This window comes from Sesamum indicum, linkage group LG4 (genome assembly GCF_000512975.1).
Source record: "Sesamum indicum cultivar Zhongzhi No. 13 linkage group LG4, S_indicum_v1.0, whole genome shotgun sequence".
Classification (NCBI taxonomy): domain Eukaryota; kingdom Viridiplantae; phylum Streptophyta; class Magnoliopsida; order Lamiales; family Pedaliaceae; genus Sesamum; species Sesamum indicum.
Window position 1 is genome coordinate 7,036,276 of NC_026148.1, and position 26,290 is coordinate 7,062,565.

General features: G+C 40.0%; 1 protein-coding gene across 1 annotated transcript; it reads left to right on the plus strand.

The window, feature by feature from the left end:
* Nucleotides 24,556-25,943, plus strand: LOC110011924 (B3 domain-containing protein Os01g0723500-like). The gene is made up of 4 exons (XM_020693596.1): nucleotides 24,556-24,685; nucleotides 24,805-25,180; nucleotides 25,407-25,495; nucleotides 25,591-25,943. The coding sequence occupies exons 1-4, from the start codon at nucleotides 24,626-24,628 to the stop codon at nucleotides 25,882-25,884; spliced, it is 819 nt and encodes a 272-aa protein (XP_020549255.1). The 5' UTR covers nucleotides 24,556-24,625; the 3' UTR covers nucleotides 25,885-25,943.

The window sequence follows — 26,290 nt, forward strand, 5'->3', positions numbered from 1 at the left end:
AATAAGCCGAAACGTTGCATTTAATGAACTGCCACGTGTTGTCCATCCGACCGACGTCACGATCCTCGAGGCGTCACCTGTCACCCATCCGCCGGTTTCAACTGGGCGCGTCTTTCCACACAGTGGTCTATATACACCCCCTTCTTTTAAAATCCACCTGCTCCATTGCTTCGTCCTCGAGATCGTTGCTAGAATCCCAGCGACCTGCCTCCTCGACCTCAACAAGGTACCATGTCTTTCATTAACTCGAGCTTTTCCTTTTCTATTTCTGCGACTTCTCCTTTGCATGAACTCGAGGGTCCCTCTATAGCTAGATCTAGGTCTAGATCTAGGTCGCAGTCTAGATCGAACCCCTCTAATAACCCATCTGACGACGAGACCCCTAGGTATGTTAGGTACCAACAATCTTCAGATAATAGTCCCTGGATTGGTATTGTTAGTAAAGTGAAGCAATCCATTTACCAAATAAAGGAAAAATACTTAATTCCCCACGATTTTGAGGTCTTGATCCCCAGATCGTTTGATCGCATGCATACCTCTCCTGTAGGATTTTGTACTCTATCCATCGGCCATTTTGAGGCTGGGTTGCGATTACCTCTAGCTCCCCCTGTAGCTCGCATACTCAAGGGATTAAGGTTAAATCCATGCAACTGTCTCCCAATTCCATTAATCACATTGTACTTTTTGTCATAATAATGCGAGCTTTCGATCTCGACCCCAGCTTTGATAATTTTTGGTCGGTTTATTCTTTTACTACCTCCACTAGGTCGGCCAATAGAGGTTTCTTCTACCTCACTTTCGGTAGACAATGTAGGTATCTAGAGCCCCTTAAATCTAATATTGGTCCGTGGAAGGATCGCTTCATCTTCGTTCGACCTCCCCCTGGTCAACAGTGGCCTTTTACTCTCAAGTGGTCTGTAGAAAAGTCCGAACCAGTTACTGAAGGAGAGGGTTTAGATGGGGATTTGATTAATAGTCTCACTTCTAACCCTTTTTTCCCAAAAAAGTTGCTGACCGAAGAGGTCTTCTGTCTTGCCCGCCTGTCCCGTGCTTCTGTACCCATCACAGGGTCACTAGGTGATTCTCTATCTTCTCTCCTGATTCCCTTTTGTTTTTTTATTTGCTAACTTTTTGAGGTCGTCATTTTGCAGAGAACAAAGTCATGCTGGGTCGTTTGACTAAGCGTGCTAAGCTCGGCAGGAACGAGCTACTGGTGAAGTCCAACCTACTCCCCAAGACCGAGCTCCAGGTCGCACAACTCCTCAGCGACCTGATCTGGACACCTCTGCTACTCCTACGGTCGATTTGCGAAGACCTAAGACCCCAGTTGACATCGGCAGTGAGGAAATCCAGGCTCACGACCTTCCCCCAGTTCGAGGTGCTTCCCCTAGCATCGAGATGGTTGGCTCGTTGGTCGAGGGAGGAGCTGCAGGTCCCAGCCTCCTCGGAAGCGCAAGCATAGGTCGCCCTCTAAATCTAAGACTGGGGGACCACATATTCACAGGCGATCTGAGGAGGAGCTCGCAGCCGCTCGAGCCGCGGAGGATGAAAATTTGAAGTCTTTGAAGGAGGTCGAAGAGTGGGAGCTATCTGCTTTTGCCGCTCACCGCACTGACTCTAAAAAATCTACTAAACTGACTGGGGCTCGGCTGGCACCTCACTGGAAGGTCTCGGATCATAGCACTATCTTGAACAGTGAAGCTGGGCAAGAATCTTACGAGATCTATAGGCGCACTAGTCTGCCCCGCGACCAAGCTGCACTCCTATCCTATCCTTATCCTCGGCTAGAGCAGCATGGTGCCCACGCCTTGGCACAGGTAACTGTTTTGACCTCTGCATCCCACTTTGATTTCCTCTAACACTGTATCGTCATTGCAGGCTAGCGCTTTCATGCGATCATTATCTTTAAAATGTACTGTTCAACGCAAGCGCCGCTTGGAAGCTCAGGAGAAATATCGAGAAATTCGGAATGATTGCCGGGCGAAAGAGAAAGAATGGGCGGCGGAACGTCAGCGCCTTGAAGAGGCAAAGGCTTGTCTCGAGGTGGAGGTCGCTCGGATGAAAGAGGTCGCTGAAGCCCATGGTGCTGAGCTTGCTAGAGCACACGAGGAAGGTCAGATGGCGGGCTTTTCTGCTGGGCAAGAGGCTGGTCTTGTCCAAGGTCGCATTGAAGGACGTGAAGATTTCTTGAACTCTGCCGAGTTCGCAGCTCGAGTTCGCAATGCTAGGTTGGAAGGAGCTCGAGATTTCTTGAAGACTCCAGTTTTTGATACTGCGGTCGAGATCAAGGCGAGCATCTACATGACACAGGGTTTTAACAAATGCAAGGCCCAAGCTAATAATTTGAAGGCATTTGCTGAAGGGTTCGATCAAAACAAGCTTAACCCTTTCGTGGATGAGAACTTTCAGCCCTACCCTGAAGAGCCATCTCCTCAAATCGAAGGTACCGAGTTTGCGAGCTTGATGGATGAGGTGGAGGCTTTGGATGAATGAGCTCGACCTTATGACCTCACGACCTGCATCTCTGCAAATACTTAGAGAATTTTTGTATAGGTACAAAGTCAGAGAAACAATTATGTTTTGACTATACACTGATGACTTGGAATTTTTGCTATGTTTATCAACTTTTGACAATTCAGTGTATAACAACTTTCTTAATTATTCAAAGACTGTGTGAATGGTTGCCCTTGAATATTTGCATTAGATGACAATGAAATATCAATGAAGTTATGAAAATTTTAAAATATACACGACCGTATGAACTAAAGAATTGTGAAGCTTACTGGTCTTGCGATCCTCTGAATGATCAGATCTTGTGATTTTTGCAGATTCTATGATCTTTCTCAGATCGAATGATCTTTTTCAGATCTTGTGATCTTTTGCAGATTCTACGATCTTTCTCAGATCGAATGATCTTTTTCAAATCTTGTGATCTTTTGCAGATTCCACGATCTTTCTCAGATCGAATGATCTTTTTCAGATCTTGTGATCTTTCTCAGATTCCACAATTAAATATAAGCAAACGCTAAATTGAAATGAGATAGGTAGCAGAAAAGGAACATGGTGATATTATGTGTCAATGATCTTTTTCAGATACAATATACATGAGCTCTCATCAACCTCGAGCTCGACCTTTCTTAGGTACAAAAAACGATCTTTATTACATGACCTTTCACAGGTTCATAAGTACGCATAAAATTTCTTCAAATTTTGAACATTCCATGGTCGCGGTAAGTCTCGACCTTCCAGATCTTGCAATCGATAAGTGCCTCTTCGTTTGATCTCCGTAACTTTATAGGGTCCTTCCCATCCCGGGTCAAGCTTTCCCACATGCTTTGATACCTCCACTTTCTTCAGCACGAGGTCTCCAACTTGAAATTGTTTGGGCCTTAGTCTTTTGTTGTAACTTTTCATCATTAAGCTCTTATGATGTAGTATCTTGGCATACGCGATCTCTCTTTTCTCTTCGATCACTTCCAAGTCCAAGCAGCGCTCCTCGCGATTAATTGCAGGATCATACATAGTAACTCGGTGTGATTCCTCGCCTATCTCTGCAGGAATAAGAGCTTCAGTACCATCCTCGCCTATCTCTGCAGGAATAAGAGCTTCAGTACCAAATACAAGGCAAAAAGGAGTTTCACCTGTTGAGGACCTAGGTGTGGTTCGGTATGCCCACAAGACTCCGGGTAATTCGTCCAACCATGATCCTTTGGAATTTAATCTTGTTTTCACACTGCGGATGCCCTACTGCGGTGAAGTGTTGCTGAATTTTCAACTCTTTGCACCAACTTGTGATCTTCTTTCCTTGGAATTGAGTGCCATTGTCTGAGATCAAAATTCTAGGGACCCCAAACCGACATATGATGTTCTTCCATATGAATTCGATCATGTTTCCCTCCGTTACTTTAGCCACAGCCTCTGCTTCTACCCATTTGGAAAAAATACTCAACGGCTACTATAATAAATTTCTTCTCAGATCGCGCAGTGGGGAAGGGTCCTAAAATATCTATCCCCCATTGATCGAAGGGACAAGCAACCTTAACCGGTTCCATCTGGGTCGTAGGTGTATGGATTTGCGCTGCAAATCTTTGACATGCCTCACATCTCTTGACCAACTCTTTCGTATCTCTCACCAGGGTTGGCCAAAAATACCCTTGTCTGATAACCTTTTGGGCCAGTGACCTTCCCCCAGAATGATTTCCACAACTTCCCTCATGGATTTCCCTCATCACATATTCAGCTCTCTCTGGATCAAGGCATTTTAGCAATGGTCCTTCTATAGTTCTTTTGTATAGTTGCTCGTTAACCAACGTGAAACGAAGTGCCCTCATTTTCAATCTCCTTCCAGCAGTGGAATCAGCTGGTAAAATCCCTTCTTTCAAGTATCGGACAATTTCATCCTTCCACGACGGCTTCTCGCTTGCCATATTAACATCAATAACTTCGGCAATCGCGGATGTTTCTTTGATCATCAGTGTGATCTTGCGATCTTTAATTCCTGATAGAGTAGCTCCGAACTTCGGCAATGAATCGGCTCTGTCATTCTCATGTCTTGGGATTTGATGCACCTGACATTTGTTAAATTTGGACATTATGGATTTTGCTTTGGTATGATAGAGTATCATGCGCTCTTCTTTGGTCTCATAAGTCCCCTCTATTTGCAACGCAACAAGTTGTGAATCGGTGAAAACCTCTAGATCTTTCGCGCCCGCTTCCAGTGATAACTCTAAACCCATGATGAGAGCTTATATTCAGCCTCATTATTAGTGACCGGAAAAGATAGTCGTGCAGCGACCTCGATCTCTATATTTTCTGGGCCTTGTATTAATATTCCAATTCCTCCGTTTCCCGCATTAGAGGATCCATCCACATGTAACATCCATTTGCCCAACCTAGGCTCGGTTTCAGGCTCGCCCACGAACTCGACCATAAAGTCTGCTAATACTTGTCCTTTCAACGTCGTACGAGCTTGGTATTCGATGTCAAATTCCCCCAGTTCTACCGCCCACTTCGCAAGCCTACCTGAAGCTTCAGGTCACGCCAACACATTACGGAGTGGATGATTGGTTACTACAATAATGCGGTGACCCTGGAAGTAAGGTCGCAATTTGCGGGCCGTGACAATAAGCGCAAGTGCCAGCTTCTCAATCTGCGCATACCTTTTCTCCGCTCTATGTAACATTCTGCTTACGTAATATATTGGACTTTGCACTCCCCCTTCTTCTCTAACCAAAGCTGAACTAATTGCATTTTCTGAGACTGCCAAGTATACGTATAACACCTCATTCCCTTTTGGATTTGCCAGTAACGGTGGTGAGCGCAAGTATGTTTTTAAATCTTGAAACGCTTGCTCACATTCCTCCGTCCACTCAAAATTCTTGGTCTTTCTCAACACTTTAAAGAAAGGCAGATTTCTGTCTGATGATTTTGAAATAAAACGATTGAGAGAAGCGAGCTTACCAGTAAGTTTTTGGACCTCTTTAATGTTGGTTGGCGACTTCAGCTTCAGTATTGCTTCTATCTTTTCTGGATTCATCTTGATTCCACGTTCGCTGACTAGATAACCCAGAAATTTTCCCCCAGCCACTCCAAAGGTGCATTTCATCGAGTTTAGCTTCATTCTGAATTTCCTGAGGGTCGCAAAAGTTTGTTCAAGGTAAGCTATGTGATCATGCGACCTCGAACTCTTCACCAGCATATCGTCAACATAAACCTCCATAGTTTTCCCGATCTGATTCTCGAACATCCGGTTCACTAAACACTGATACGTGGCACCTGCGTTCTTCAGCCTAAAGGGCATCACCTTATAACAATATATTCCCCTTTCTGTTACAAATGAAGTTTTATCCTGGTCTTCTTCTGCCATGAAAATCTGATGGTAGCCTTGATAGGCATCCATCATGGAAAATAACTTATATCCGGCGGTTGAATCTACTAATGCATCAATTCGAGGAAGTGGATACGGATCTTTTGGGCATGCCTTATTCAAGTTTGTGAAGTCGATACAAACTTTCCATTTCCCTCCTGGCTTGGGGACTACCACAACATTGGACAGCCAATTTGTATACTGAACTTCCATAATGTACCCAGCGTTCAGCAGTCTATCCACCTCTTCTCTGATCACCTGATTTTTTCCACGTTGAAATTTCTTTTGTTCTGCTGCACAGGTCGCATGGTAGGGTCTACATTTAATCTGTGAACAATTACTTCCGGTGCCACACCTATAAAATCCGACGAGCTCCATGCAAAGATGTCAGCATTTTTTCTTAGCAATGATATCATCATGGTTTCTAGTTGTTCACCCAAGTGCGACCCTATCCTGGTAGTTTTAGAGGGATCTCCTTGGATCACCTCTACAACCTTATGAGTTTCCGCCGGCCGAATTCTTTCGATCTTCTCGTCAGATATTTGGCTTCCCCCTTCGATCACATCTAATTTCCTCCTTTTATCCGTGCTTTCACCCTTTTTCAGGGATAAATTATAACATTACGCGCTTTCTCGGGATCGCAAATCACCTCACCTATTCCTGCTCTGGTTGGAAATTTTACTTTCAGATGGTATGTAGACAGGTTGGAAATTTTACTTTCAGATGGTATGTAGACACTATAGCTCGGAATGCATTCAGCCCAGGTCTTCCAACGATTACATTATATGCAAAGGGCGTGTCTACAACTAAGAATTTGATCATCAACATTTTCCTTCGAGGGTCCTCTCCCATAGACACGGGTAAATCAAGGGTTCCTAATGGGACAATCTCAGTACCACCAAATCCAACTAATGGGGTCCTTACTGGTTCTAACTTCGTATTTTCTAACCCCATTTTAACAAGAACATCCCAAAGGATGATATCTGCTGAACTTCCATTATCAATCAGAACCTTCCGGACAGTAAAATTGGCTATGTCGAGTTTGATCACCATGGGATCGTTTTGCGACCTAACTCCTCCTGCCACATCTTTGTCCCCGAATGTGATCTCCTCATCTGGCTCAATACTCGCGATCAACTGGTCATGCTGAACATTTCTATTCTGCCGCTTTCTTGACCTTCTCGAATCTCCCCCTTCAGGTCCTCCTGCAATGGTATAAATGATGCCATACAGGCGCATTTCCTCCCAAATTAGCTTCTTTTACCACTCCTTTTCCTTTATCCTGTCTTCGATCGGGGCTTCTGGACCGGCTTCTGCGAGCAACATTTTCTTCCGCCCGACATTTCATTACTAGCTCTTTAAAATACCCTTGTCTTATTAGCCTTTCAATCTCATCTTTTAGTTGATAACACTCCTCTGTGTCATGCCCACGTTCGCGATGAAATTTACAGTACTTGCCCGAAAATTTCTTAGCAAGCGTAAATCTGGTATGGCGTGGCCATTTCAACATGTCTGACTTCTCTACGGTCAGTAGTGTTTTGGTCCTTGTGGTGTTCAGCGGCGTGTATCGGTGGTATTTTGGTCGATAGGCAAGGTCGCGAACGCGATCAGTATTTTGCTTCGCATCTTTTCCAGATTCACGGTCGCGGGTCCTTCCAGCACCTAACCACTCCCCGTCTTTCATCGCATTCATTTCTTCCTCATTAATATATTTTTTAGCTAAGCGCATCAACTGTTCAACATTGGTTGGCGGGTCTCTTGCTAGAGCTGAAGCGAAGGGCCCTTTTTTCAACCCATGGATGAGGATACTTACCATCATATCAATCCTTAAGTCTTGGACCTCCAGAGTTTCATTATTGAATCTGCCCATAAAGTTTTTCAAGGTCTCATTCTCTTTTTGTCTGATGGTAAATAGATAGGTCGCCGACCTCTTCTGCTTTCTTTTACTCGCAAAATGGAAGATGAACTTTCGCACCAACTGTTCATGAGATTCAATACGACCTGGTGGCAAGCTCATGAACCACTCTTGTGCCTTCCCCATTAAGGTAGTTACAAATAGTTTTGCTTTAATAGGGTCCGATTGTCCATAAAGATTCATCACCAAATCCAATGCGGACACATGTTCTTGTGGGTCCTTTAAACCGTCATATTTCGGTAAGTCTGGCATTTTAAAGGTCGTACTTATAATTTCCCTCAGAATTCTATTACAGAATGGCGAGTGTTTGTTTTGAGTTACCAGTTCTCCTTTCCGTTTCAACTCATCAATCTGTTTTCCTAGTAGATGAATCTGTCTGCCGACACTGTCAACATCTGCTCTCGAGATTGCAGGTTCTCGGTTCCGCCATCCACCTAGCGAACTTGACCCCACTTCAGAAGGGGCCACCATGCGTCCCTTCTCAGGGGCTCTTCTGCTCATCCCTTCAGAAATTCGTTCGGTCTCCTTTTCCCGTATCATTCTCCGTTGGGCATTTTCATTTTCAGCAGGCTGTGTTTTTTTTTCATATGCCAAAATGGCATTCCTACTAGCTTCTTCCATCATTCGTTGCAGTTCTCCTTGTGTTAATTGGACTATCCTTTCATTCCCGCCTCTTGCGGTCTCCTCGATAGCTCGCCTAGCACCTTCCGATCTATCCATGTTTTGGGTTTTATGTTTTATCTCTAAAATCGTTCCCACGGACGGCGCCAAACTGATCCGCCTCGATCACGTTTGACCTTGATCAACGACCACGACTACCCACATCACCGAGTTGGACCTGTTATTTGGAATAAAACACAAGGCTAGTCGGGATCGTCCCGACGACGACGCTCCGATGGCTAAGTCAGGTGTTGAGATCGAAAGGAGTATTCAGCGATCTAAAATATAAGTGTAGGTGAACAGTGTACCTTCTCTCAGAGTGGACTTAGGGTATTTATAGGCGTTTGAAGGTGGGACCCTCCTAAGGGACAGCTGTCAACTTTAGGCATGTCCATGCAATGACTCAGCTATTTCTCCCTTGGACACCTGTCCGATGGATAATACGGGTCGGATTCGCGTCTATGGGGCCCGATTCGAGACGTCATCAAGCCACAATGTGCCACATGCGATCTTGCGGTCTTTCCTGGCGATCTTCTTGATGCCTTTTTTCTTGCTCGACCTGCGATCTCCAGTGCGACCTATATGCAAGTCATGTTTTGTTCATTATTTCCTTGCGACATCCTTATCAATACCAGAAACTCGATCGGAGGCGCATCGGCAAAGTAAGATTTTGGATGCTGGACAGTAGGTTGGCATTAATGCCTATGAGTCTTTGGCTGTGACGGACGAGGTGTCATTCAGGTTCCAGTTAGGTTTTTTCCTGGTTCTCGGGGTTCGACTATGAGGAGTCGACGTGGATAGAGGTGTGCCACAAGAGGTGGATTGATGTCCGGCAAACAAGGCCGAGATGCAGTTATCCACGTGTTGAGTGACAGAGTCTTTCGTCAAGATAAGAGAAAGAATTTGCTTGATGAGGAATTTGAATATTTTATCAGCGAACGTTGCAGCGTGATCTCGCTACTCGACATAGAACTCTTAGTTTGAAACTGTTAGGGGTTGGGGCCCTCTTGGACGGTTCATGCACTTGGTGAGCTCATTAGGCTCCAGAACCCTGCCTAAGCCTTTCTCTCCGTGACTAAGTGCAAGAGACATAAATGTGAAAACTATAAGGAGAAATTTATTTTTAGCATTAATATGGACTTGTGTGGTAAGGGGCGTGGCTTGATGCTACTTTGGAGGAAAGATGTAAATATAGTTATTCATTCATTCTTGTCCTCACATATTGATGCTAGGGTGTTTAATCAACAGGGTGTGGGTTACTCACACATGGTCGTCCACTGGATGGATACTAAGTTCAATTTAATTGGGCGTGTTTTAATTAATTAATAAATTAGATTTATTAATTAAGAGACATTGTGGGTTTGTATATTTAATTGGATTAAATACCTATTGGACTTAATTAATTAATTTTTATTAAATTAGATTTAATTAAAATTCATTGGGCCTTGACTTTATTTTATATAAATTCAGTCCACTAGCAAATTGATGAAGGAGAGTTGATCAAGAAATTATAATTTTAGAAAGTGCAAACTTGACCATAATTATAATTCTCTCTATATGAAATGATTGAATCATACTATATGGATGGAAGAGTTACCTTATAGATGAATGAAATGTATCTAGATACATTCTTATTTATCTATACAAGGATATATATAATTATTTAGAAAATAATTATTACATAACACAAAACACAGAAAAATAAAAAAACCCCTCTCCCTCTCCTACACTCGGTTGCCCGTCTCCTCTCTCACTTGGTAAGAGTTTAGCTTTGATCTCTGTTAGAACTGGTGATCAAAAAGTCAATTGGATTGGCAGTTTTGGTAACTATTTAGCAATCTTTATGAATGTATTAAGAATTTATCTGTGGCACAATATGTTTGTTGTGTTTAGTGTCTACGTTGAATGGTGTTTTAGCGTCACAACAAATGTCCACAGACCAATTGAATAACCCATGTAGTTGGGCTGCGCATTGGATGGTAGCTGTGAAACCAACTTCTGAGGGTTGGTCTGAAATGTTTCAAGTCGAGAACCTCAAGACTGGGTATCGAGAGTCCTATAAAGACTTGCACTAAGTATTGTATTCATTGGATGAGTGTCTTTCATTGGCGACAGACATGGGATGTCTATGCAATTATAGTGGATTAGTTGACAAGGTTGTTAGTTGATTCAACTGACTCGCGGGAATCATCGTATGAAAGCCTTGAAGGCTTGGTCGGTATAACTTGAGTTCCCGGCTCCGATAGTACAGGATTAGTCCTTGGACTTGAGGAATCATGACAGTCGCATGCATATGATGGCTATATCTTGAATTTGGCGAGAGATGACTATATCTTCGATGTGGTCATTATAAGCCTTCTCCAGTGTGGTCGGATTATATATTGAGGATGGTGGATTTCAAGATAGAATCTGTCCCCTATCAGTATATGATGGACATATCTCCTATGCGTTTTGAGATGGTTTAGATTCTCTAAAGTCTATGGCCATAGCGATTGGTCGAATAGAAAATGGTTTCCTTTGTCGATCGTTAGAGTAAACACATCATAAGTACTCAGTATAGTTGTCTAGTGCAGGATGGTAAGCGACACCCAAATCCATGCCCTAGACTAAGGCCCGAAGATGGTCGGCGAAGGACTGTACCTGTATGGAACTCGAGAGCCTAAATGTTCACGCCAACATTCACCTAGTCTCTAGTGCCATAGACCGTTGCTAGACAACCACCCATGATGACGGGCATTTATGATTAATGGTTAATTAGAAATTATTAATTAAATTAGATTTAATTAATTATTTGTATTGGACATAATGCCCAAGTCTAGCTGAGGGTGAACCAAAATATTTACATACAAATCACTATGGAATTGGTGGAATTAATTTTGAATTAATTCGAGAAGAAACAAATTAATTTAATTGGATTAAATTAATTCAAGGAGAATATAAATAATTGATTGGACATTTATTTAATAATCTATTTGATGGATGGCTCAAGAATTAATTAATTGGATTAATTTATTTGGTTTGGTTTAATTAATTAATTGAATCAATTAATTAGAGTTTGGGCTTAGATTTATTTAATTAGATTAAATAAATCTTTGGACTTAGTTGGCTAAAAGTAATTTAATTAATTATTGTCCAATGGACTTTGGTAGGGCTTAATTTAATTTGATTAAATAAAGCCCGGTAAACAAGTTAAGAAGGAGTTGAAACTACTCACCATGATGAAGATAATGGAGTGGTTATTTCATCACAGTTGGAGGTTATATACATGTATATGTATAGGTTGCCTTGGAGGCAAACTTGGTAGTTATTGAATTTTGAATTCAATTGTATGTAATATACAAAACTACACACATATCATATATAACCAAACAACCTTAGCCACAAAATTTGCTCTTTTTTTTCTCAAAAAATGTTCTCCTTTTTATTCTATATTGAATTGGATTCAATGTAGAACATAAAACATTCCAAAAGAACTATTCAATAGTGTTAGTTTCGAGTTGTTTTTCTTCTTATTCGTTGTTCTATCTAACAATAAAAAAAGAACTATATCTCTTCCTTAGTGTGGTGTGGACAAATTAGAAGAGTTTTAATTTGGATCCTAAAGTGATCGGAACGGGAGATTGTAAAGGGAACAATGCACGTTGTTGCTCAACTATAGAAACAAAAAGGTAGAGTTTCATTTTTGTTTCTATGCTTTTTGTTTCAACCGTTTTAAATAATTTATTTATTTAACGCTTCTACCGCGTTCCCGAGCCATACCAATTCTTTCAATCTCTTGTAACAAGGGGCTCAAGGCCTCGTTCATTCCTGTGTAGTGTGGATCATCTTTAGGGGATTTTGATGTTGGAATCTTGGGTGAACAATTAAACACAACTGGCCGGTTGGAACTTGAATTTCTCAAGAGGTAATCCCGTTTTTAAATTTATGCTTCTCCTCTGGTTTATCAACCATAGCCTCGTATGAATATTTTTATTGCTGTTTATATTCATACTACATTGAACGCTTGGGAACACTAAGGGTACGTCCCTTGGTACGACAGTTTACAATTTTTGTATTGTTGTTTCTCGTCTGTTGCTTCTGCTTGCGGATTCTCGGATCGATCTACTTCCTCCTTTCAAGTGGTAACAGAGTTCGGTTCAATGTAGAGGCTATTGGTTTTGTGTGATAAGCATGAAAACGTGTTTTACGGTTTTTTTAAGCATGGTATTATTGCTTATATTTTTTAGAATTACATGTAGAAATTAACTTCTTTAATTTTGTAATTATTTGGATGATTTAAGAGTTTAAGAAAAATTGATTTTTTTCTGTAAATACGTATTGTATTTCAATTTATTTTGAGGAACAAAAAAATTGTTAAAAAGACACTGTAGCAGTGCACTGCCGATCGATATTGCACAGGACGCGCGCGCTGAGCATGCGCAGGCAAGCAATGCGTGCGCGCCCGACCTGGCTGTCTGTGGGTGCTGCGTGATTATTTGGAATTATTATGCTTGGATGTTAGTTGAATGACATCGAATGATGACGGAGTCCTTGATCTTTTGTATGTATATTTTATTTTTGCTGGGTGGGCCCATGTGCCCCTAGGTTTTCTCTCCTTCCCTTGTTTTATGCCTTGGAATAATAAGGTTTGGTCTCCTCACTTATATAATCCCTAGGCTTTCGATTGAGGTTTCTTTCCGATGTAATTAGAGTTGAATAATTTTTTGGTGTGGCTTTAAATTTTGTGAAATAAAGCAAGCTTATGGAGATGAAGGCCCATGGTGAAACGAGATCCAATGAGGAGTTAAAAGACCCATTAGAATAAGAATGGTAATTATCTTTGTAATAGTATAGGGCCACCTTAGACAAACCATAGACTCAGTGCGGGGTCAATGGGTCGTATAGGTTGTGCTCGTGATCATCCAACAAGCTTGTGCTAAGTTTCTTTGCATGAGGCGCATTTACTTTTAATCCTTTTAAATATTGATATTTATGCATGCAAAACACTTATGTGATGAGGTCTCGGTCAATACTTAAACTTAACTCCCATTTGGCTGGACCAAGTTAAAGTGTAAGGGCCCACAATAGACTTGGATCAAAATTGTTTTGATCGGTCCAAGATTTTCATCCAAAATAATGTGGTGATGATGTTGCCACTCCAAATGTGGTCTCACGAGTCATGGCACATTTGGATTAGAGGCCAGTTGCACCAATATTGTGAACAAAGGGACACGCTCACTGTTTTCCTGTCTCAAGATTGTGGGGGGGCCGCAGTTAAGATGTGATTTGGTTGATGGTTGAGCCTAATACTAAATAAAATTAGGCCTATAATGGACATGGATCCAAATCGTTTTTCAATCTTTCCAGGCCTTCCATCCATAACGATGTGATAAGGAAGCTATCGCTATCCAAATGTGGTCTGGGCACATTTGGAGTAGAGACAAGCTGCACCATTATTGTGAACCTTAACACGCTCATTGTTTTTCTATCTCATGAGTCTTGGGGGGGCGAGAGTTGTGGTGTGATTTGGTTGATGGATTGGGCCTAACACCGAGTAGCATGATTTGCTTGGATTCTTTGGGACCAAATGAAGAGGTGTGGCAAAATATCTTAGGGATCCTTTTTCCGTGTGAATTGTAAAAGTGGGGCATGGTAGAATGTGCTTGTGGATCCAAAGTGCACTAGGAAATGGTTTTTTGAAATTCCACTTAAAAGTGGTCGGCAATAGTGGGAGGGGTTAATGACTAAAAGACCAAATCTTAGCTCAAACACAATATTACAATAATCTGCTTGTCTTTTTTTTTTTTTTCTGCTTTACGTTTTCAATATATGTCTAAGATCCACTTACCATTATATTTTTTAGACTGACTAACTTTGGTGGAAGAAATTGATTGGCGGCGAAATATGAGGATTGTCCTCGATTTTTGAACTAGCTTATGTCACGGATAAACTGCTTCTATCGGACTTGGGAAAGGGGTCCTCCCCTAAAGAGCGTTTGATGTTCGAGATTAAGACATAAGGACAATCACAAGGTCCGCAACATCATACTTACTTCCATGATCAATGAGCAGTATGTCAAGCTACACACTGTTGGCTTGATGGTTCTCCACATAGAACGAGTTTATGCGGCACCAGACCAGCATATTGGATATGCCGCGAAGGAAGCATTTTTCAAAGCCAAGATTACTGAGGGTTGTCTATACATAAACAAGGGGTTAAGATGCTATCCCTTGTGGAGAAGCTCAAAGACCTCAGTGTTGATTTTGAAGAAGAGATGTACATTGACGTGATCCTTTGGTCCTTTCATCCCTCCTTTGACTTGTTTATCATGAACTCTAACTAGGCCTGAGAAGACCATTCATAAGTTGATAAACATGTTCGACCAATACGAGGCAACTATTGAAGAATCCGTGCCGCCAGTATTTGGATGGGAGACTTCGACCTCTAGAGCGAAAGACAAGGGTGTTGGTCACTAGAAGAGGAAGAAGGATGAGACAGAGTCAGCCGTTGCAAGTGCTTTGAGCGTTCCTGTTGCCCCGCCGTGCGAGGGTAAAAGAAATTGGAAAATGGTTTGGCAGTCAAGGATTGCTAAAGATATTTGCATAAATTGCCGGAAAGGGCACTAGAAGAGGGAGTGTTATAAACTCCTCTCCACTAAACTGTTACATTTGTTTTTCATCAAAGTGATTGCTAATCCTACTCCCTATGTATTGGATACTTGCCTTAAAAATACATTTCTTCAAATAGTTTGCAGAAATGAAAAGGTGTAGAAGGCTAAGATATATAGTTCCAAAACTAGGTGATGGCTAGGCTATTGCTGTAGAAACTATAAGACTAAGTCGACTTAGCCATTAGTAATCGTGTTAGGATAGTATATAATTACGTAACCCCGCATGATCAAATTTTTAGTTGAGTTATATTGTTGGATAAGTTGGACTACAAACTCGATCAATAAATGATTCTTTTATTTAACAATATATCAACTGAGTTATAAGTTGTCATACTCCATGTCATAGTTAAATTATGTACGCTTCAAACGAATGTATTAATGGATAATCAAGAATCAAAACATATAAAAATTGCATGCATAAGCTAGGCCATATTCCTCTAGTAAAGATAAGTACGTTGGTAGATTCAAAGAGTCTAGAAATAGACAATTTGAGTTTACTAATATAGAAATCCTTCCTAAGAGGAAGAAAGCCGTGAAACCACTTTGTGGGACAAAGTATACTTGTCAAGCGATCTATAGGATTAGATTTAAATGGACATCTGTAGGTCGCTAAATACACAAAGATCAATGGAGGGTTCACAAGTGTAAGGACTTTTTGAAGTTCGGGCAAATATACTTGAAGTGGATGAACCAAACTGGTTGTAGAGTTAAACCCTTCGATTCGATCAAGCCGGTGTGTATTTGATGTGAGTTCTTGAAGTATCTTAATGAGAATAGAATTCTTATTCAGTGAAATTCTTCGTGGAAGAGACGGTGTTGAAATGTCTCTAGTGAAGAAGAAATCGAACCATTGACTGGACATGGTTCGGTTGGTGTTTCACTGAATTACCTGACCTATCTGGATATAGACTTTAGAAAATTTTCACGTTGAAAAGCATCGCATTTTGAAGTCATGATCTAGACACCATATTTTATATTGATTGACAAGCCTGTATCATAGAAAAGTTTTTGAGTATGAGGAATGGTCCTGCATATTTCAAGGGACTAATTGGAGACAAATTAGACTCGGAGTCTGGTTTATGCAGGTCCATTGCAGAGTAATGCTAAAATCATTTGTAGTCAAGATTTTTTCACTCCAGTTTTTCGAAGGGGATGACCAAAAACGTCAATTACTTGAAAAGTATGAGTTTTTGAGTAACCTGATAAGGAGAAAGGATGTAAGACATTGATCCAAATAAATGGCTTGGAGCTATAAGATCCACTATAGAGTTCAAACTAGATTTGAAGGTCATGTATCTAGAATATTTGTTTTGACAAGTTCATGAGGTGCATGACTTGGTCATGAACAAGGTGGAAGGTTAGTGGGAGTTTAATTGTGTTCCTAGTGTTTTAGATGTTAAAATATCTTTATCATTTGGAATAATAGAAAGATGTTGTGGAACACTAAAAAACAAATATTGTTCATATAATTCTCCATATAGGAATTGGAGTCCTGTCTAGGGATAAACTATCCAAGATTCGGTCGTGGTAGATTGATGAGGACCTTAGATGTTTGACATCTCCTACGTCTCTATTGTAGACAGCACGGGAATGTTGTTCAGTGCTCTCAGCCTGATGTTGTATATGCTTTAAACATAACAACGGATATCGGGTGTGCACCGACGAGGCAGTAGACAACAGTTAAAGAGCAATCTTTATGATGATGTGGTAATTAGGAAAGGTTCCAAGTGGAACACCAGAAGGAGTTTCATCATGAAAGTTGAATGTATGACAATTTTAAAAGTTTATTGAAAAGTGGTTACGATAAAAAACCTACAGCTAATTATTGTGTGTGTTACCTTGTTTGGTCGTGCCAGTAGTCAGTTTGGAGGATGACAACTAGAATATGGCAGAAGCTAAAAGGCCCGAGATCTCATCACAGATCCAAAAAAAATTCTTAGACACCACCATCTCCTTAGAGCGATGGTACGAAGATTGACGTGCGATAGGCCGTATAACATAGACAGAAATTGCGGTAGACCCACAAGACCTAGCCAATATCGCAGATTGCTCATGATCAGGATAGTCTATAAAACATGGGTAATTAGCTTTAAGTCAAGTGGGAGATTTTTGGAATAGGTGACCAAAAAGCCAATTGGATTGACGGTTTTTGTAAGCAATATTGTCCCGATGAATATGGTAAGTATTCATTTTTGGTACATGTGTCTGTTCTGCTTACCAATTAGATTAATCACTAATTTGATGTCACAATAGATGCCCACAGGCCATTTTAGGTAACCCATTTAGTTAAACTGTGCATTAATGGCGGCTATGATACCAACTTGTGAGGGTTGGTCTGAAACATTCCAAGTCGAGGACCTCGAGACTGGGCATCAAGAGTCCTATTGAGACTTGTACTAAATATTGCATTCATTGAAAAAGTGTCGTGTTTCATCAACAATACATATTGGATGTTTATGAAATTTCAGTTGGTCAGTTGATAAGGTGGTCAGCTGACTGAACTGACTCATGGGGATCGTCATATGGAAGCCTTGGAAGTTTGGTCGGCATGACTTTAGTCCCTAGCTCCGACAGTATGCGAGTAGTCCTCAGACTTGAGGAATAATGCATTCACGTACATATGATGATTATATCTTAGATTTGCACGAGAGGTAATTGTATTACAGACATGATCATCATAAGCCTTGTATAGTATTAGAGATTAGCCCAAGTCTAGATGAAAGGTGAACCTAAAAAGTCACGCAAAAATCACCGAGAAAAAAATAAGGAATTAATTAATTCCTATGGTGTAAGTAATTGGATTACTCGCACATAAGGGTCCATTGGATGGATAGCCCAAGTTTAAATTAATTGGGCTTGTCTTAATTAATTACTATATTAGATTTATTAATTAAGAAATATTTTGGGCTTGTGTATTAATTGGATTAAATACATTTTGAGCTTAATTAGTTGGATTTTATTAAATTGAATTTAATTAAAATTCATTGGGACTTGAATTAATTTTATATAAATTCAGCCCACTAGAAATTTGATGGAATGAGAGTTGACCAAGAAATTATATTTTTGGAAAGTGCAAACTTGGCCATAATTAGAACTCTCTCTATATGGAATGATTGGATCATGCCATATAGATGAAAGAGTTACCTTATAAGTGAATGAAATGTATCTAGACACATTCCTATTTATCTATACAAGGAATATATATATATATATATATATTGTATAATTACTTAGGAAATAGTTATTACACAATACACAACACACAAAAAAAGAAAAAAAAACTCTCTCCCTCTCCTACACGCTCGGTCGCCCATCCCCCTCTCACTAGGTGAGAGTTTGGCTTTATTCCCTTCTAGTAAGGGGATCAAGGCCTTGTTCATTCCGGTGTGGTGCTAATCATGTTTGGAGGATTCCTACGTTGGAATCTTAGGTGAACAATTTAACGCAATTGGTCGATTGGAAGCTTGAATTTTTCAAGAGGTAATCTCATTTTTAAATTTATATTCCCACTCTAGTTTCTCAACCATAGCCTCGTACAATTTTTTTATTATTTTTTATTTTTCATACTACATCCAACGTCCGAAACACTTGGGTACACCCCTTGGTACGGCAGTTTAAAATTTTATATTTTATTTCTCCTCTCTCGCTTCCACTAGCTAGTTCCTTGGTTGATCCGCTTGCTCCTTTCAATAATCATAGAGAAACTTCTGACACGGTTCGTCTACATCTCGATCGGGCCTGTGCAACATACGAGTGGTAATCTTGATTTCCTAATGCACAGGTGGTAACTGACATGGCTAGAGGGTTTGATCATAATCCCTTGATTATCCATCTTGATAACTCTCCCGAGCAGGGGTCTCCTCAACGTAGGAAATTATTTAGATTTGAGGCTATGTGGACTTGAGTATCAGGGTGCGAGAATCTCATTTGTCAATTGTGGGGGGGTGGGAAGGGCAGTTCTGCAGGAAGTAAGGTTTCGAGGAGCTTATCTAGCACAAGAGCTGGGTTACTTAGTTGGGATAAGTTCTCCTTTGGTCATGTTCTACGTCGGGAATGAGAAGAACATTTGGAATCAGTGGACAAGGGTTCGATGAGCCTCGAGGCTAGGCAGCAACATGAAGTATAGAGGTGTTAACGAGAAGAGTTTTTGTCGCTAGAAGAGATCATGTGGAATCAATGCGGGAAAGCTCAGTGGCTCTATGAAGGCGATAGAGATACGAAAAAGAGTTTTTATTTCCACGCCAGGGTTGTGCTCGTCGACACAAAAATTCAATTTTTTGTCTGTCAAATAAGGAATAGGTATGGTGCTCTTAGTTGGAGGATAAGCAGAAGATGATCTCTAATTATTTCAAGGATTTATTTCAGTCATTGCATCCTTCAAACGAGGACATCAAAGCAGTGTGGGGGATTAGAGGCTTGCGTCAGTGATGAGATGAACGAGGCCCTACTCCAACTGTTTTCATCAGATGAAATACAACATGCTATATCCCAAATGTATCCTTATAAATTGCCGGGTCTCGATGGTATGCCCCCTATTATCAAAAGTATTAGCATATTGTAGGGTTGGAGATTACTTCTTTTATGCTTGAGTTTGTGAACCACCTGATTTATTATGCTAAATTTAATTATACTTATGTTGTCTTGATTCCTAAATGCCCTAAGCCTTAGACTATGAGTCACTTTTGGCCAATTAGCCTTTCTAATATTACATACAAAATTGCCTCTAAGGTGTTAGCTAACAAACTTAAGCCATTGCTCTCAACCATTATTTCCTATTAGTTAGCTTTTGTCCCTGGTAGGCTCATTACTGATAATGTTCTTCTTGCTTATGAGATTAATCACTACTTAGCACACAAGTAGGGTAGCACGGTGGGGCACACTGCACTAAAGCTAGATCTCAGCAAAGCAATGACCATGTGGAGTTGACTTTACTTGAGAGGGTCTTATCTAAATTAAGTTTTCAGTCTTCTTTTATTTCTCTTGTTCTCACGTGTGTTTCTACATTGCCTTACTGTATTGTGCATTCGAACCAATTATTTCCAAGTGGGGTCTTCGCTAAGGGGATCCCCTCTGTCCTTATCTTTTGTTGTTCTGTGTTGAAGTGCTAAGCCATCTCATCTCTTCGGTCGAAGCTAATGGGGAAATTTGTGGTGGGCTAGTTAGTTGCCATGTCCCCCGAGCTTCCCACTTACTTTTTGTGGATGATATGTTGATTTTTTGCTAGGCCACGAGCGAGGCGTTGCAATGTGTGTGGCAGGTGTTGGAAAAGCTTGAGAAGGCGTCGGGCCTACAAGTTAACTTGGATAAGTCTTCGATCGTATTCAGTCGTAATACCTCGTGCGCTTGTAGGGAGGAGCTTGCAAATATTCTTGGTGTGCAGGTTGTGGATAGGCATGAAAATTACTTGGGTTTACCGACTGGAGTGGAGCACTCTAAGAAGGCCATTTGTCAAAATCTTAAAGACAGGGTTTGGGTAAACTGCAAAGCTGGAGTGTAAAAATTTGTCTTAAGTAGGGAAGGTGGTTCTACTCAAGTTAGTGGTCCAATCACTTCCAGTATTCGCGATGAGTTGTTTTCAGGTTCTGTCATCCGTCTATCAAGAGATAGAGGGTCTTATGGCTGATTTTCTTTGACATAATAAGGGTTGAGAAAAATCTATTGGCTAGATTGGGATAAGGTTTGTGCTAGCAAAGACATGGGTGGTCTGGGTTTTAGAAAAATGAGCAATTTCAATCAAGTGATGCTAGCAAAGCAGCTTTGGCGGATGATTATCAACCTGAATAGTTTGATTAGTTGCATTTGGAAACAGCGGTATTTTCTACCTTGCAAATTGCACGAGGTGCGGGATGTGGCGAGTTGCTCATTCACCTGGCGAAGCATTTTAGCGTATTAGGAGTTGATTGACGCAGGGACTCTACGGCAAATAGGCTTTCACCAGCATGCTAAAATTTGGACGGATCATTGGATTCCTTGTCCTATTTCTTTTTGGGTTATTACAGCCCCTAATTTTTTATCCTTGCAGGCTACAGTCGAACTTATAGATGGGAGTGGAAGCTGGAATGTGGGGGTCATTTGGGAAATTTTCAGGCCGGAGGATGTCGATGCTATATTAGTGATTCCCTTGGATGTGGGGGATCCGGACTTGTTGCGATGGCATTTCGAGAAGCATGGTTGATACTCCGTTCGTAGTGGCTATAAAATCCTTCGTCTAGGTTTGGTCTCTGGGACTGTGGCATCATCTTCTAGCTTGTCGTCATTCTCACCAACTTGTTGGAATTTTGTTTGGAGTGCTTCTATCCCTCCCAAGGGGAGCCTATTCGTGTGGAAGGAGTGAGTGGAGGCACTTGTCCATGTTGCGGCTCTGAGTCTAAGGATATTATCCATACGCTGTGTAGGTGTCACTCCTCCCGACTGGTTTGGGCATTATCTCATATTCCTTTGAGGTATATCATATTAGATTACAACAACCCGGAGACTTGGATTCATGAGTTTCGTACGACTTTGGACAAGGTTAATTTTGGGTGCTCTTCTCATGTGTTTGTTCGACTGGTAACAAGCTGCTCTTTGAGAGCTGATGAAATCATTGAAAGAGTATGGAGTTTGGAGGTGAGTCTTTTGCTGATTCATCATAACCCAAAGGAAACAGAGAAGACCCGTCAGGTTCACCATAAGATTATTCCTCCTGCTTAATGGTGTCGGATTTTTGTCTTAGTTAATGGGGGGCAAAATCCCCTTTTGGTATCATTAAAAAAGGGTCAGTTTTGTTTTTGGTACTACAATTTTTGTGAGTTCGTGTTTTTGTACCATTAAACCCAACAATAAGCATTTTTTGTCCTATAAAGTCATGTGCAAGGCACATGACTGTTATGCTCTGTTAACTGCAGCCCACCATTTGTGCTGGAAAAGTCACGTGATTCGGCAAAAAATGAGGAAAAAATGGCCTTCCAACATCCTATAGTATTTTGATACCATTAAATCTAAAAATAAGTCATTTTGGTCCAATAAAGTCATGCGCGGCGCAAAATAAGTAATACAACACATTTCAAAATAAAAGATAGAATCCATAAACATGAAGCAAAAGACTTGTTCTTGTAGATCATGGGATTTTACAGGTATCTCGTGCAACCATGCAATGAGTGCAATATCTGCACAAGTGTTAGATCTTGATGACTTTGTGCACGAGTGTTATCATGTTGACACTTTCTGCAAAGTATATGCACCAGCAATCATGCCTCTTGATGGACTAGAAATATGGGGAAAAGCTGGTTACACTCCACCTGTGCCTTTGAATTTTGGGAGGAAAAAGCAGAGGCCTGCAAGGGCAAGGAGTTGGAACCTGACGAGGTTCCGGAGGGTAAGAAACTTGCAATTGCAATCCACAATTTGCCAGGGCAAAGAGGAAAAAGGATATGCAAATTCTGTCGTCAAGTAGGACACACCATAAAAGGTTGCAAGTGAAAAAAATTTGCTGAAGAATTCCCAGTCGATGATGTGTTTGAGCAGGCTGTAGCAACTAAACAACATGTAACATCACTTGTACAACAAGAAGAGGTGATCGTGAATGAAGATTGCCCCCCCCCCCTGTAAGCCAACCTAAAGTAGTTAGTCAACTTGAAGTTGATGGTTCTATATATTTTTATTATATTTTTTTACTATTAATATAAAGTTCTGATATTTTATTTTTTTCTAATAAACAGAAGATGAAGAATGTTGTTGTTAATGTTTCTAGTGTTGCTGTTAAGTTTTCATAATTAAGTAGTTACTGTTAATGTTGTTGTTCATGTTTCTATTCTGATGTTGTTGTTAATGTTGTTGTTCACGTTTCTATTCTAGTATTGCTGTTAGTGTTGTTATTATTGTTCCTATTCTAGTATTGTTGTTAATGTTGTATTTTCATATTACATGGACAAGATCAAATTAATGCCCCTCTATTAGTAGCTGCTAATGAAATTATTCATGAAGTTAGTCTTTTATTGTGATCGTTATTGTTTTTATATGATGTAATTTACAACCTAATGAATCCCCAATCCTTTTTTTCGTAAGAAAACTTTGCCGCAAACAATGGATTTCCATGATGCTAATCCTAAACAACATATCTATCTTACGTCAGTACCACCACCAGGTTTCATGCATACAAGGGTCAACATTAGGGCACCACCACCTATGGTTGGACCCCCTCCTGGTTTTGTTTCTCGTCCCACACAAGGCAAATAATTTCACATTAAATTTATATCTTGCTGTTATAATTATGTTTTGTATCTAATTTGCCTTAACCTGAACATGACATGTCCTATTAGAGATATCATTATATAGGATGGGCAAAAATGTGTCACTTTATCAAACTTGTGCCGTGTAATAACATCTCAGAAGGCACAACCTAGGAATAAAGGAGCGAGAAAGATGTAGACAAAAAGTAGAGAATTTTTGTATAGGTTGAAGTTTTTGGCAGGTTTCGATTAGCGATCAATTTTTTGTCAAACCAGGTTTCAATTAGCTCAAATCGTGTATTTATAACCCATATAATTTGCTTCATGTTTACGGATTCTATCTTTTATTTTGAAATTTGTTGTAATACCTATTTTGAGCCGCACATGACATTATGAGACCAAAGAAGTTTATTTTTAGGTTTAATGGTACCAAAATACTATGGGATATGGGAAGGTCAATTTTTTCTCCTTTTTTGTAAAATCACGTGACTTTTCCCCCCAAAATGGTGGGGTTAACGGCAGTTAACGGAGCATAACAGTCATGTGCGTCGCATGTGACGTTACGGGACAAAAAATACTTATTTTTGGATTTAATGGTACCTAAAGTCGAACTCGCAAAAAGTATGATATCAAAAACAAAACTGACCTTTTTGAATGGTATCAAAATAGGATTTTGCCCGTTAATGGGTTCTGTTTTCTTGAGTTATGGTTGTGGTTCCTTGGTTTCACTTTTTCATTTCTACTCCTTTGAGTGGATCATACTCTGTTTATGTTTGGTTGGTCCTCCAAAAAGTTTAAAAAAAACAGAAAAAGTTAACATATTTAGAAAGGTAATTTAGAAAAATTATTTAATTTTGCTGAAAATAAAAATCATTGGAATGACTAATTTAAAATTAATCAAAGACACGGATAATTTTGGAATTAATTTGAAAATTGGGGAGGACAATAAATTTTACCCTCATAAACTATGCAGTGAAATGAGTTACCATAAAAGAGTCCTCAATAAATATGGAAATGAATTACAAAACAAGAATCCCAAATAAACATTGATTTTTTGCAATATTACATCGGTAAATTGCATGCATTTTAACCCAATTTCCATCCATTAACATATCTAGAATCTTGCGAAAAGCATAGTACAAACTTTCTCGAGAAACAGAAAAGAGGCATATTGGGCGGCTGTTTTAATTAGTCTGTAACTCTTCATTTGCCCTTAAAATTTCAATCATCAAAAATGTCAATTGTCTAGCGACTTTCGGCCTTCTAAATACCCATACAGGTTCTTAAACTAGCGGGACTCCCCCTTTGCTTTTCCTGGTCAAAGTGAAATGGAAGGAAATCCAAGGTGTTTTTTCAAGATCATGATGCCTGGTTTCCAGGGAAAATTGGTGAACTTTTTACGTCTGTTTTCGAATTATTTTGTCTTAATCCCTTTTTTTTTTGGCTAGTTTAAGTGTCTAAACAACCCAATGCAAATATGTCTGCGTTGTCGTTTGCTTGTTAACAGAATTTGCCGCCAGCTTTCTGTAAGAAGGTAAGGGAAGAGAGATCAGATTGGGCCATTGTAACAAGTCGTAAAGGAATGTGGAAGATGAATGTGTGCAGAAACCCTGAAGGTCTGATAAGTTTCGTGAATGGATGGCCTGAATTTGTGAGTGATCATGGGCTGAGTGTTGGAGACTTTGTTGTGTTCGAACACACTGGTGACTTGCATTTCAATGCTGTGGTTTTTGACGTGAGTGCCTGCAACAAAGAGTTTGTTGTGGAGTTCAAGAAAGAGGATCCTGGTCGACAAGTTCATTCCAAGTACCATTCAAGAAACACCAAGAAAGAGGCTCCTGGTCGACAAGTTCATTCCAAGTACCATTCAAGAAACACCAAGAGTATGTTCTTCTCCCTATGATATGATTCAGGTTTTAGCTTATGATCACAACGTGAGACTCATATATTTAGTGTCATCATTGTCCAAATTGATCGTGAATAAATGTAAGTTTTTTTTTGTGCAGATACAAGATAATCGTTTCTTGAAATTAGCCTAGAGATTTTCATATATTGTAATGAATTAGATAATATATATTGATTTACTACAACCTTTGACCCATTCTGCAGGGAAACCAGATAAGGAATCGGTTATCAGCAAAAACCCATATTTCGTCCTGACACTAAAACCTTCTCATCTTCAGAAATCTGGAAAAGTTGTGAGTTTACCGCTCCATTTATTAGATTTGAGTTTTAATATGGTATAAAATTACAAGTTTGGCTTATACTGCTAATTTGTCTTTGCAAATTTCAGACTATCCCAGCAAATTTTTCGAGGTCAAATAATCTCAATGGCTTCTCGAGTGTAATTTTAACAGATCCTAATAGAAGAGAATGGCCAATCAAACTCTCATTCCAGAGAACTGGTCAGTTCCGGGCCAGAATGGCCACAGGTTGGGTTAGTTTTTATGCATCAAATAAGCTCCAAGAGGGAGATGTTTGCGTTTTTGAAGTCAATCGTAGTTCGCAGTGTAATAAGAGTATTATGATGGATGTAAAGATTTTTCGGGCTCCCCTCGTCCATGGCATAGATTCTCTCAACTCTTAATTGTTATTCTTGCATGAATTCAGTTAGGAGTCAACTTTTGAATCTTATATGTAGAAAGAACTGACATCAGAGTTTTTTTGTCTATGCTAGTTTTTAATCAATCAAGTATTCTCATTTCTGCTGCTTTTATAGATAATAATTCTATCTTATTTTGTGGGCACTTTCTTAGCACTCTTAATTGTGTTTATTTGAGAGCACGCGTTGGTTTTAGGAAGACGAACATATATATTAAGACTGGGTTTCTTGGTTTGAATTTTGCCAAGTATTTTTCTATTTTATTTGTTAATTGATGGTACTTGTGAAGTATTAGTTACATATTGTTGATCCTTTGGTAGTTGACTCACTAGAAAAAAATGACTTTTTAACATAGTCAATCATGATGATTGAAAGTAAAACAAATGATAAA

Bases quoted from the DNA above. Each gene is read 5' to 3' on its own strand.
- LOC110011924 (XM_020693596.1), top strand. From the start codon at position 24,626: ATGGAAGGAAATCCAAGGTGTTTTTTCAAGATCATGATGCCTGGTTTC. The intron at 24,686-24,804 runs GTGAACTTTTTA...GCTTGTTAACAG, and splicing joins CTGGTTTCCAGGGAAAATTG to AATTTGCCGCCAGCTTTCTG. The intron at 25,496-25,590 runs GTGAGTTTACCG...TGCAAATTTCAG, and splicing joins TTCAGAAATCTGGAAAAGTT to ACTATCCCAGCAAATTTTTC.